The sequence below is a fragment of the Mastomys coucha genome, unplaced genomic scaffold (assembly GCF_008632895.1).
Source record: "Mastomys coucha isolate ucsf_1 unplaced genomic scaffold, UCSF_Mcou_1 pScaffold20, whole genome shotgun sequence".
Lineage (NCBI taxonomy): Eukaryota > Metazoa > Chordata > Mammalia > Rodentia > Muridae > Mastomys > Mastomys coucha.
This window is the reverse complement of record NW_022196903.1, coordinates 90,024,110-90,037,690: the sequence shown is the minus strand read 5'-3', so window position 1 is coordinate 90,037,690 and position 13,581 is coordinate 90,024,110. Positions and strand designations below refer to the sequence as shown.

Genomic DNA, 13,581 nt, shown 5'->3' with positions numbered 1-13,581 from the left:
AGGCAACCTGTAAACTTTAGGACAGAGTCTGGACTTTAGTAGCGACATTAAATGTTTGCTGAATGCATGAATAAAAAGCAAATAGCATGAACGCCAAACACATCTGCACCAGGGTAGCAAACTTTGCCTGGAAAATGGTGATTGATGAATGGTTGAGGTTTCACAGGGAACTCAATGTCTGTTGTAACTATCTCTGTTGTTGTGTAAAAGGAGCTGTGGACAATATGTAATGAAAATAGATGCACTTAATAAAACTTTATTTGTAGACACGTACCAGACCAAAAGGCCTAGTTTACTAATCCCTGGTATGATCGAGTTGGTTTCACTGCCAAATAAGTTAGAGGTAATTGAGAAAAGTTCAGGTGTCTCTGAGGGCTATTTTATATATTTTAAAATACAGACTTACTTTATAATGACTTTACTATTTAAAGTGCTCCTGTTTTGCTGGAAGTTTCAAGGACCACTTGAGTTACTCTACATCACACAAATTATGAAGAAGTAAAATGTTATACAATAAATACCAAAGGCAGATGCCACAGTCACCCTGAGAGGAGAGCAAGTTCGTAGACCTCTCTAGAACACTCTTCCACCTTCCATGGTTCCAGTTATAAGCAGCTAACTGTGGTCTGAAAGTACTCCGTGAAAATCTCTAAAAATAAATACCAGATGAGTTTCAAATAACTTTGATAAAGTACTTTACTACTGTTATTGGTATCTTAAACCTGATTGAAAAACTACTTTTAAAGGGGATATATACACACAGAAGTAACCACGGTTTATATTTCACATAAATACTATGCACGTGCATGCATTCATGGACACATACATTTGTCCACAAACTTAACTCGATGATATCTACAGTTGCAGGCTTTCATTGGGGGCCTGGTACCTATTCCGTTAGTAAAGCAGATCACACACAACATAGACCTTAAAAGTGGACAACAATGTTTAAGGAAGTCGAGGCAGCCTAAAAGACAGACTTGATGTTGTTTTCATTCGTATTAGAAAAGAAAATAGTAGATTTTACTTGATTTCCTCTTGAATATTCACATTTCTCGGGCATGTAGATCAAGATCCTGAGTAAGATCCGTTAAAATTTAAATAGCCCGAGATTCCAAGCTGGAGCGAGCCGTGCCGTTCGCCAAGTGGTATCAGGCCCAGACGTCGGTCCCTCCGCTCAGTGTGGGACACAGAGGAGGACCATGGACACTTTTTGGAGACGCCAGAGTTGCTGACCACCAAATCCCTCCAGGTTCCCAATAGAGACAGCTCCCAGGATCCACAGAGAGCTGCGGGACCCTGAAAGAGCATCAAAATACATGGCCAAAAAATATGCCAAGAAGGAAGCCACAGGCAGGAACTGGCAAGGAGACACTGAAGAGGAGGGAACATTCTCACTGGCCAGTGAGGACGTCCTGAGGAATAGAACCATAAAGAGAGCCAAGCGGAGACATGCCCGCCCCCAGTCCAATGGTAAAGGGACTTCCAAAGGGAGTAAAAATTTGGCTGTGCCTTCCGGAAAAGGAGAATTTAACGGTGGCCCTGGAGAGAAGCCTGTGGAAGTACTGACGACCAGAAGGAACACAGCTAGGGCTGCAGCAGAGCCCAAGGCAGCCTGGGGTCCTGTTACAGCAAATGAATCCCCCTCTTTGGAGCATGAGCAGATCTCAAAGCCTCAGACTAACGTCCACAGTCAGCAGCAGCCTGTCTCTCCTGGCCTTGCTTTCAGTCAAGCCTGTGCTGGGAGTGTCTACCACAGGCAGTTGACTGGCCTGAACTACTCTGTCAGGGACTGGATAGTGAAGCACGTGAACGCAAATCCGTTCTGTGATCTGACGCCTGTGTTTAAGCAGTATGAGAAATACTTGGCCGCCATCGAAAAGCAGCTCCATAGCAGCTGCGGCTGTCTTTCTGAAAATGAGCTCAACAGGGGCTTGGTTGGGACACAGCCTTCTTCCCTAACTGTTGCCACTGAACTACAGCCAGAGTTGGTCACATCTGAAAAGACGGAGTTTATGTGTGAGAAGAAAACTGACCCAGCACAAGGAGCAACAAGTACCTCCTGTAACTTTGGGAAAAACACTGAAACCCCAGTTTGGGGTTCCTTAAACTCTGGACCCATGTACAGAGTTTCATCAGCCACCAGAAGCCCCAACTTAAGTGGGAAAAGTACCACCCAGAAGAAACCAGGGTCTGCAAAAGCTCTGGAGAGTCCGCCACGTGGCAGCAGTGATGAATGCAAAGGGAAAAGGGATGGACCTCCCAAAGCGCCCCTTGTTGAAGAAAAGGAAGAGAGTGCTTTCTACTGCAAAAAGTGTAAACTATTTTACAAGAAAGACAACGAATTTAAAGAAAAGGGTGTTGGCACGCTGTATTTAAAATCTACAGCCAATCAGAAGACGCGGCTCTTAGTGCAGGATACTAAGTTAGGCAACATGATCCTGAACATTCTGATCCCACCGGATATGCCGTGTACCCGGATGGGGAAAAATAATGTCCTTATCGTCTGTGTACCCAATCCACCGATTGATAAGAAGAATGCCACCATCAAGGTCTCCATGCTAATTCGGGTAAAAACAAGTAAGGATGCTGATGAACTGCACAAAATTTTACTGCAGAAAACGGATGCCTGATCACATAGAATGCACCCGGGGAACTTACCAACTTCCTGCTTTTTTTGCTCTGCCCCCAAACGTCATTTTTCACCTTTTTGTTTATGACACCCTAAGAACTTCCAATAACAAAAATTTTGTGAGCACAATGAAGACCAACAAAAACTTCAATGTTCAGCTGAGTGTGGAGAAAGGGTCCTCCCTTTTTAAGAGCTACCTAACATGCAAAATACATTTGAATAAAAAGGTTTTGAAATTTCTTTTAATATTTATTTTTGAGTATATTATAAGAGATTTCTAAAAAAAAAAAGAAAAAAGAAAAAAGAAAAAAGAAAAGGATAATTATCCCGTGTATATGGAAAGAGATATTTTAAACAATGTATAGTAAGGTCCCTCTTGGTTTGGTCATCTAGAAGATTTCCTACTATAAAGGCCCACCTCTTCCACACAACATCCTATCTGTAGTACATGCCTCTACTAGTGCTAAAAATCTCAAAGGCTACAGGCTAGATCAGGGATAGCTACTGTAAGATATTGGATAACATACAACAGACCCTCTAGATGGGTAGTGTTTAATCTTCCTAACCTGTGATCCTTTAATACAGTTCCTCATGTTATGGTGACTTCCAACATAAAATTGTTTTCATTGCCACTTCATAACTGTAATGTTGCCACTATTATGAATTGTAATGTAAATATCTGTTTTCTGATGGTCTTAGGCAACTCCTGTGAGAGGGTCATTCGACTTGCAAAGGGATTGCAACCCACAGGTTGAAAAACACTGCCCTAGTGACATTCTGATTCCATTGGTATACATATGCTCTGACCCCTTTCACCAATCTGTACCACCAAGGAGGAAATAAAATGTGGATGGTGCTGATGACATGAACATCTACTCTCCACATCAAGGCAAATGGTTTCTGTTCATAGAACAAGAGTGAGTCCTGCCAATGGAGAGAGTCATTCTCTGTAAGTCCAATTTTCATTCAAACCAACTGTCAAATATCTTTCATAAATCTTCAAGGGTCATTTATTATATCTGTGTGAGTCATGACTACTCTTTCTAAAATTAGCCTTGAACACTAGAGCAAGATCCAAACGTGAACAGTTATAGGATTGTGTCAGGCACACAGCAGGAATGAGAGATAAATAACTGACCAAACAGATTGATGGGTAAGATGAATGGAGTTGACCAAACAAGGTATGAATCCAGGAGACAAAGCTGCTGGAGAGCAACTTTGAAACACGCCTTGTGAGAGCGAAGAACTGGGCAAGAGCTCCCAATCAAAACTCCATATCTTGGTGGTAGTGTGCATCTTCTCGGAGGATGCCCCTTCTTTGATCATCACAAAGCTTCCACATGGGCTACAGGAGGGTGGAAAAGCCTCCTAAGGATCTAGAAGTCTCACAGTAGCCATAGAAACCTGCTGATGGTCAGGCAAAACCTGGGGTCATTAAGAAAAGACTTTTGGCAGAAGTTGCCTATTTAGAGCCACTTTAATTTTTGATGATTCCATATGTTTATATGGATTTTGTTACTTTTAGACCTTCTTATCCTCTTAATCCTCCATCTCCTACTGAAATCTTTCTTCTTCCCCCTTTTAACTTTGATGTGCTGTGTGTGTTGGGGGACAGTGAGTGTATGGCACTGAGTATGATTATGGTTGGTTGGATGAACATGGGGGGGATGCTGATTTACTAGACTGTGGGAAACTCATCAATGGCTCTCCCACTAAAAAAAAAATGACAACTCCTTCAAGCATCCATCAGTCCCCACCAAAGGAGTGGAGCCTCATTATCCCCTCCCAGTGCATGATGAAATGGTAATGGACCCAATGTGGCACAGTTATGGTACAGGTGAGCACAGCTATAGTACATTCATGAGCACATTGGCTGTGTCATGCCCAAAGAAGGGGGTTCCACACTATGTGTCCTCATCTTCTGATTCTCACCCTTCTGTCCCCTTTTCTGATATTTGACAAGATTTAGAGCAAGCAATAAAGACATCCTATCTAGGGATGATCACCCCATGATCACTTGATCACCACACTCTGACCATTTGTGAGTCTCTGCCCTTGGCAAAATGAATCTTCTCTGACTGGTGCTGAGAGAAGAACCAGAGGGGGTGGAAAGAATGAAGACCCCTGAAGACGTGGGGAAGGACTGTGTACTGCAATCCTCTAGGCATGGCATAGCCATTGCAACTATCGACCTGGGGCAGCTGAAGTTATCAGCATTGAGCCTGTACAAGTCTGGACCTTTTAAACAATTAGTTATAGATGGGAGAGGAGTTCATGGGGTCTCACCCTCCCTGCTGAACAATTGGATATAGATAGATTCTGGTGAAGTGGAATCATTTTCTTGAGTTGTGTAACTACTGGTGAGCTCACTAAGCTTCAATAGATACTTGTAAACCAACTATCACACCTGTTACTCTGATCAAACTCAGTGTATTACAGAAGAAAACCAGCAGACATGGAGATATGGGAAGAAACTTAGAGGGAAGATTGAGGATTGACATGTGTGAGAGAGAGAAAAATGATAGGGATGAGAGTAAGTCAAATATGGTACAAGCTTGTATTAAAATGTCAAAGAACAAATTTAGAAGGCAGTTCAACACTGTCCATTTAATGCAACATTGGTAGTAGGTTCTCCTCTGGGGCCTATGACCTCCCTAGACACCCACTAGACCCATTTTTTTTTAAATTGAAAATCCTCTAGCAGACTTATCTGTCAAGTTGAAAGATCTCCATATTTAGAAGTAAGAGAAAGAGGTCATGGTGAGATTTTGATGGGAAAGAGCTATTAGTATGCTCCAGTGTGATGAAATTTAGAAGAGAGAGCATTTGAATGGGAGTATTCCACTTCAAAGCTATGCTGTCATAATATTGAGAGTTAAATAGTTATGAATAACAATCTTGCAGACTTTCTACTGCCAGACACCTCTATAATTTATGAAGAAAAGGTTTCTTTAAATCACAACAAAGACCACGGTTTTGGAGGCTCTCCTCCGTCAGCTCCAATTGTCCCAGACTGATGGAAAGATATAGAATGCAAGGAACATCATTTGTATTGTCAAAACAATTCTTCAATGTTTAAATATGATTTAGGAGAAAATAAATTACACAGTGTTCATCAACTAGGCATCTGATAGAGTTTTGTTCAATGATAGTACCATTCAAAAGAGAAAGAAAATTTACCCTCCATGCCTACACGCACTTATCTTGACAAAATATTTCTATTCATCCCTTCAAAGACCTCAAGCCAGAGAATTATGATGGTAATTTATAAGTCATGTGTGATATTATGATATACATTGTGTCAAATATTAGAGGTTAAGAGTGCAGAAATGACATATCTAATTTATGGAGGTTACGCCTGACACGAATGCCAGTTTAAGCCATGTAAATTCTGCCATAAAAGCTAGCATCATTGGCTTGTATACACGGCATGCCAGTAGCTTCCTCTTCCATGGTTAGAGTTACCCAAGCCTCTAGAATTGTGAAATGGTCCTTTGATTTGAACCCGACTGTTCAAATTTGATAGTTTATTCAAATATTTTAGTAAATGTTTATGCCAGATCTGAATTTTAAGAGTGATCTAGAAAATTGTCCTGTAGTTTTCCTTCTAGAATAATTCCAATGAATTTTAATAAAGATGGGAGAGAAAGGAATGGAAATCTAAATAGGTAATGATACAAACATTTATTCAATTCTAAATGTGCCAGATATTATTTCAAGCCTAATACATAGATTAACCTATCAATCCTCCAAATGACCCTATGCAGTAGGTATATGCATTGTGCTTGCTTTATAGATGAGAGGAAAGATGGTGAAATAGTGAACATTTTGAGTAAATCCTCCACAACAGAAAACCTTTAGGCTAAGGTTCAAAACCAGACAGGGATGCACAGAACATATTTCTTACCCCTCTGTACTGTCTATTGAGAAGTTAAAACTCTTTTGTAAATGTTACACAGGTGTAGAGGGAAGGTTTGTTTGTTCTTGAGCAAAATGATGGGCAATCTTTGATATATCATGAATTTTGACTGAACCAGGGTCATATCCACTTACAGACATACTGTCTATAGTTGTTGTTATGATATAAGGCGACACTGAGCAAAAGCAGCAGATTAAAGGGCCCATGAGTAAACAATTATTCTATTCCACATTTTTAGTGTGTGTGTGTGTGTGTGGTGTATGCATGTGGTGCACATAAATGTGCTGGGGAACTCATCTACACATATGCACGTAGAGGCCAGCATTTTACCAGATGTCCCCCCTTTTTTTCTATCACTATCATAGTATTTGAGACACTCTCTAAACTTGAGTTTGAACTGAATTTGAGACTCACTGAACCTAGAGCTTATTCTTTCAGTTGTCCTAACTGGCTACCAACCCCTGGGAATTCACATCTCTCTCTTCCCTGGTGTTTCCCATCCATTATGTGTATGCTGAGATCCAAACTTGGATCTTTATGTTTGCAGTCAGAATGTAACCCACTGAAGCATCGTTCTAGCTCCCAAATAATTATGAACTTTCACAGAAGACTAGAAGCTGAAAAGCCATTCCCTTCAGCGAGTACAGAAAAAGGCGCAGCTTGAATTCAGGTCAGTTGCTTAACCAAGTTCTTACCCAGAGGACTCTGCTAATGATGGCATAGATGGGCACTAGCCAAGAGCTAGCTCTCTGTAGGCCACCCCTGAACACATTTGATGATATAGACACTATAGTCTTCTAATACTCGGTGAGGTACCTTTGCATGGCATGGCAAGGCTGAAGGGACCTGTTCCAGCATCTTTTCCATGTCTTACTACAGAGGCCGTTTCTCCTACTGTCTGAGAATACTTTAGCCAAATGTAGTGTGTGCAACCACCATACTCCATTTGCTCCTTGGGAAGAGTCAGTAAAGAGTCCCTCAGTCTGACCCTTGACAGAAACAAACCCAAAATTTGAGGCCTGGACTCAGTTTCTAGTTCCTATGACAAGCTGGTTTGAGAATGCATCCTTCATTGGCTCTCTTTATTTCCTGTACTTCTTCCTCACTTACAACATGGACTTTCTGCAACTGTTTCAAAAAAAAAATCCTTGAGTTCTTAACTTAAGTTCTGTTTCTGAAGAAAATGGAACCAAGGGTGTCAAATTTTCTGGCAAAAAAAAAAAAACCACCAAGATCCAGGAAAATCACAGGGGAAGCCCAGAGTCCTCAATCTGGAAATTAATGTCAATATTTGAACTAGGAATATCTGCCTCCAAAGTCTATGCTCTTAGCTAAACCCTTTCCTCAGAACAGCTCTGTGTAAGTGCATCCACGTGCTCCGGCTCAGCTTCCTCTACAGGAAAGGAAGAGCATCGGGTCCATTTCTGAAAGCTTATTCAGGAGGGAAGAAAAATTATTTCAGGAGAAAAACTTAAACAGATAGAATGCTCTCCCCCTGTTCTTGACTATTCTCACCTAGGAAAGACAACACTTACTGTATCACTACCTGAGAGGGGCAGAGGGACCATTCCTCCCATAAGTCATCCATAAGAATTGACATCGATGCCCTCTCTGTGCCTCTGCTCCACTGACAGCCCCAAGTGGAATATTCCCCTGAGCTCCACGCAATCAGTTACCTTTCCCAGGACATCAAGGCAGACATAAAATCCCCACTCAGTTTCTATTACTGACACCCAGAATTCATGTGTGCCCACTAACACAAATCATGCTTCTATTCCTTGTCAGACTGGGGGAATAGTGAGACCATCACCCTTTTTCCTCCAAGGGATTAAAATAAAACAGGCGTGTGATTGATACACACCTGTCATTATTCTTCTTCCATGAGCCAACCATAACGAGAGGCATTCAAAATCATTTTGCTCGTCGCATATGCCTGCTGCCTAGTGGCTGAACAAGAGCTTCTCCCTAAAGGGAAACATCCTCTGTCAACAGACCCCTCTGCCTTAGCCCTGCCTTAGGCACTATAGGCAAAGGTAAGGGATTTCTTTTCTCTGTATATCCTACATATTAAAAACAGTAATAGCATCAGTGGTCTTCTAAGGAGAAAGTAGGAGACTGAGGCACAGCTGTGGCATACATTAGAGAGTATGAAATTAGTTCCCCTTGAATTGTCCAGTGAAAAGTCCACCAAGCAGTACATGGCCTTCTTTCAGCCTACCCTCAAGATCTATGAACCCCATATGGACGTGTCTGGCTCAACACATTCTTATAATAACAGATAGTATATTAATTAGTGTACATTGCTTGCTCAGAAAGAATGAGAATGTATCTGACCAGCAGAAACTAATTATTCAATTAGTAGCAATTGTAACTCATAAAGCAGAAAGGAATACGGTAGATCATTATGGGTTTGTAATTTTAGAAATTTCATGATGCCTGGGATTTTACTTGACTTCTATGCAACTACATTTGCCTCTGTTTCTTGATGAAAAGATGGCTTCTGTAACTTAGGCACCACTCCCCAGGGGCACCTAGCCAAATGCGTTCATTCACGGAATCCAAAAGGTCAGACACCAATTGAACTTCCATCTCCCACAGGAAAGTAATGGGCTCAGAGCTCTGGAACCTTCTGAAGCTTCTTCGCCCTGTCACCTGTCACCTGTCGTCTATCACTACCCACCAACCTTGGTAAACATTCCCAGTACATCCTCATTCCCCATTGAAATAACCTAGGTGAGCACATGTCTCCTCCTTCTAACCAAATGGCTTAATCAACTCGTTCTAGTGCTACCTTTGAGGGATGTTTTCCATCTGGGCAATTTCTATGGCACCCCAAGGAAAAAAGATCCACGACTTCATTCCAGAGAGGAACTCACCCTTCTTAAGTAACTACTGTTACTCTTAGAAACTTGTTTGCAGTAAACAATGATCAATGAAGAGCTCTGTGACTAGTCATAGTGAGGAGACTAATTGATTATTGAGTACTTAGTACTTATTGAGACATCTATACTGCTCCATCCAAGATAATGTTGAAGAAAAAGGGTGGGAAGAATATATGAGCTGAAGGATGCATAAGAGTGCCACAAACTGGTATTTTCCAGGTGTGTCACCACTGTAGCACCCATGAACTCACAGCACCAGTAGCCACCAGCCCAAGACCTCATGAGACTGAACCTATCAACACTTCATCTTGGATGGGGGAGAGGCTCAAGGCCAGACCCCTTCCTGAGAGCTATAGGTAGTTAATGGTTGTAGAAGGAGTGGGAGTGATGCTCAGCACCCAAAAAAAGCTGTTGGAAGTCATCTTTTTGAGAGCCTCTTAGACCAAAAGATGGCAGTGTCTCATTCACACCCAGAAGAAAGGACAATGGCTCTGACTGTAGGTGCTTAATAATGATGACATGTATACACGGCAGAACTCACAAACTTTTATAAGAATATGGATAAGTTGAGAGACAAGGTTCAACTACCTGAATATTACAATAGTTTTTCATAGATACTGTAGAGGGGTAACTGAGGAACAAAACCTTTATCCAAGAATTTATTGAGTACAGTGTTATATTATCATTCTAATAATGTATACTAGAAATAGTACAATTTTAATAGTATTTACTATTAAAATACCAATATGCTGTACAGTCCCAATAGTTGAGTGTTTGTCTTACATTCACAAGTCTATGAGTTTGATTCTAGCACCAGAAAAATCTCAACATTCTGGGCATATGAATCCTTACAATAATATTTATAAAACTTAATATCATCAGTTTAACCATAGTATACACAAAGTGTGACTGCTTGTACTGCATGGTCTACTCAGGATCTGAAATTAGTCTACCTTAATTCAAATCTTAGATCTGCCACGTGTTGGCTATTTAGAAAACTAAGCTACTTAACCTATTTGAACTTTGGTCTATTTATGAATTCAGTTGGTGTATCTTCCACACAGGGTGCTTCATGGATTAAATGGGTTTATCCATATACCATACTTATCATGATGCTTGAACACAGTAAGCCTTCAGTCAATACTTATTGTCACCAAAGAGGCAACATACTCAATATTGATCTTATCAGTAAGACAATGAGACCCTAATGGACAATCTTGCTGATTTATTTCTAAGATTCTTGTTTACAGCCAGCTGGTTGCTTTAAACATTTTTAAATGTAGCATTGCAAACTGGGAAACACAGTTATGAGACAGTATTTCAATAATGAACCTTTAAAAGTTAAAATCTAGTGTTTTCTAGAACTGCTGGAGCAATATTTTAAAGGGTCTGGTTAGCTAAGATTTTTGGTTAGAGAGTGAATTATTTCATAGATATAACCAGCCTCTGAAATATAACTTATTATTCCAGGCAATAACAACAAACATTATCTGCTCCTACATAAAAATATTCCATATGGTACAGAAACTAAATGGAGACATAGGTTAGCTTCAAATTCTGGAAGCCAATGCCAAATTAGCTATATTATACTCAATACCTCAACTGAAAATAGAGTATCCCCAACGGGAGCATGGTTTACATAAGCCATGAGGATAAAAGAAAATGAATTCCAGTTGATCTAAGAGGAGTGTAAACTTATTAGGACAAAGATGTCACCAGCAGAAAAATGTAATTAAAATATGCCACGGGGCAAATTCCCAAAATTCAATGATTATGACAGTATCCTAAAGTCACTACTTCATATCACTAACAGTTCTTGGTGCCTTGTGAACCCAGCCATCTTTAGAACATGCGAGGTGTTCTCTCTAGAAGACAGATCCCCTTCATTAATTTTAGAACTTGATTTCCAAATGAAGTACAGCTTGAAAAATATCAAAATAATGAGAGATGAGACAATGATCTAAGAACGTATCTAGCAGAACACTGATGAATACAATTACCTGGGCTGCACCTCCCTCTCCAGGTCCCATGGTAGAGGTCATCATCAAGGAGGCTACTCTTTCTTAGAACTGTCTCAAAGTGACAATTTTCTTAACAGCTGTAAGGTGAGAACTAGCAAGCAAGTGTATGGTAGGACTCAAGTCTCAAGATCAAATTCATTAGTCATGAGACTTGGGTAGAAGCACATGATCACACAAACTTTGGCAAGACTATATAATGTAGATAATGTTGGAAAAGAGCCTTGTTTTACTCACCACATGTATAATTGTCTATATGTTTTGCAGCCAGGTAAATTAGCAGCCTTGGTCCTTTGATCTTTTTTGTCTTATCTTTTGCAGATAAGTTGGTCATTCATCTAACAAAAGAGCACAGCATCTGATGTCCTGGCATGGCTCATGCATGTTTGGATAATGGATTATACATGCAAGGCATGAGTTGCCACTGAGCCTCAGTTCTTAAGATGTCTTGTTTTTTGCCAAATGGCTTAAAGAGCTTTCTTCTTATGTCTCTTGTTCATCAGCCTGAACCAGACATGTGGAATAGTCCTGGCTGCCTGGACCCACTACTCAAAGCAGAACCATTGAGGTTCTGCCTTATCAATCTGTAGAAGACTGACATAAAAAATATGAAATTGTCCTTTCCCCTGAAATTGTGTGTGTGTGTGTGTGTGTGTGTGTGTGTGTGTGTATAAAATTACATGACAGTATCTGATTAATATACTAATGATCACTGACAGCAATAATTGTTCCCTGTGTCTATATACCAAGCCCAATCACAGAACTTTGCTACAACAGTATTTTTTCCAAATTTAGAAATGGAGAAAAGAGGGCTAGAAAACCTTTTTCATTTTTCCAATATCTATTAATAAATGGCTGCTAGTTGAGATTTGAAATTTGGTCCACTTTAACATTCCATGTTTTCTTCCTCCTTCTACTGATAAACAATACGTCAATGTAAGCAAGTAGGACTTTTCTACAGAGAGTATGTCTATATCTTGAAAGGTCAAGGCTGAAATGAAGTTTGCAAGAGGAGAATAATGGGCACTAAAATCAGAAAAGTGACCAGAGGCTGGATCACCAAGTCCTCCTGCTTCTGTAAAAAGCTCTTATTTTACTATAAACAATAGCTGAGCCTGATGACATGTGTCTGTAATCCTTGGGAGGCTAAAGCAGAAGAATGGAGAATTCAACACAAACCTGGTGTAAGAGATTAGGCAGAAGCAAACACAAACACATATCCACAATGAAAGGAAGGAAATTCAGATGTTTTTAATTCAGTGAATATTTTATAAGCATTTTGCAACATATGACAGTTTCAATGGTCATCTATAAAAGAAAGCCCTACCATTACTAAGTGCCCAAGCTATTTGAAAACAAAATATAAAAATAAAGCTGTTACAAATGGGGGAAAGAACATGCTATATTGAAAGTATAAACTAGGGGTGGGGCTGAATGAATGAAGAAAGAGGTAAAGTGATAGAAAGGACTCAAATCTCATCCTAGAGAAATAACTCAGTGGTTAGAACACCTCGTGCTCTTGCAGAAGTCCTGGGTTCAGTTCCCAGTGCTCATGTGGTGGCAGCTCACAACTCCAGCTCCAGAGGATCCAACTCCCCTTCAGGTCCCTGCTGGCACTACACAAATGTGATACACGGTTATGCACTCAGGTAAAACCACTCATACATATAAAATAAAAATAAATAAATCTTTCATAAAAAGAAGGAAGGAAGGAAGGAAGGGCAGGGACTCATATCTAAGTCCATGATATGTGTGTTAGATTGTTGCCAAAGTCCTTCTCTTCTTTGTGGCTTTCAAAAGGAGAATCCTAAAATTAAGGCTCATCAATATTTTTGTCTTTATATCTTCTTTTTTATTAGATATTTTCTTTATTTACATGTAAATTTCTCCATTCCTAGCTTCCCCTCCAAAAAACAAAGAAACAACAAAAACAACAAAAACAAACCCCTGTTGCCTCCCCCCTCCCCATGCCTGCCACCCCACCCTCTCCCACTTATTGGCCCTGGCATTCCCCTACACTGGGGCACAGAACTTTCACAGTGCTGAGCTCTACTCCTCCTAATGATGATCAAATTGCAATCCTCTACTATACACATGCTGCCAGAACAATCAGATCCCTCCATGTGCAGT

General features: G+C 40.4%; 2 protein-coding genes across 4 annotated transcripts in view; one reads left to right on the top strand and one right to left on the bottom strand.

The window, feature by feature from the left end:
- Positions 1-13,581, bottom strand: part of Tafa1 (TAFA chemokine like family member 1) — a 510,281-nt gene that overhangs the window by 457,362 nt on the left and 39,338 nt on the right. The gene's annotated exons all lie outside the window — the stretch shown is intronic.
- Positions 1,116-2,872, top strand: LOC116099307 (nuclear pore complex protein Nup50-like). The gene has a single exon (XM_031382680.1). The coding sequence runs from the start codon at positions 1,320-1,322 to the stop codon at positions 2,631-2,633; it is 1,314 nt and encodes a 437-aa protein (XP_031238540.1). The 5' UTR covers positions 1,116-1,319; the 3' UTR covers positions 2,634-2,872.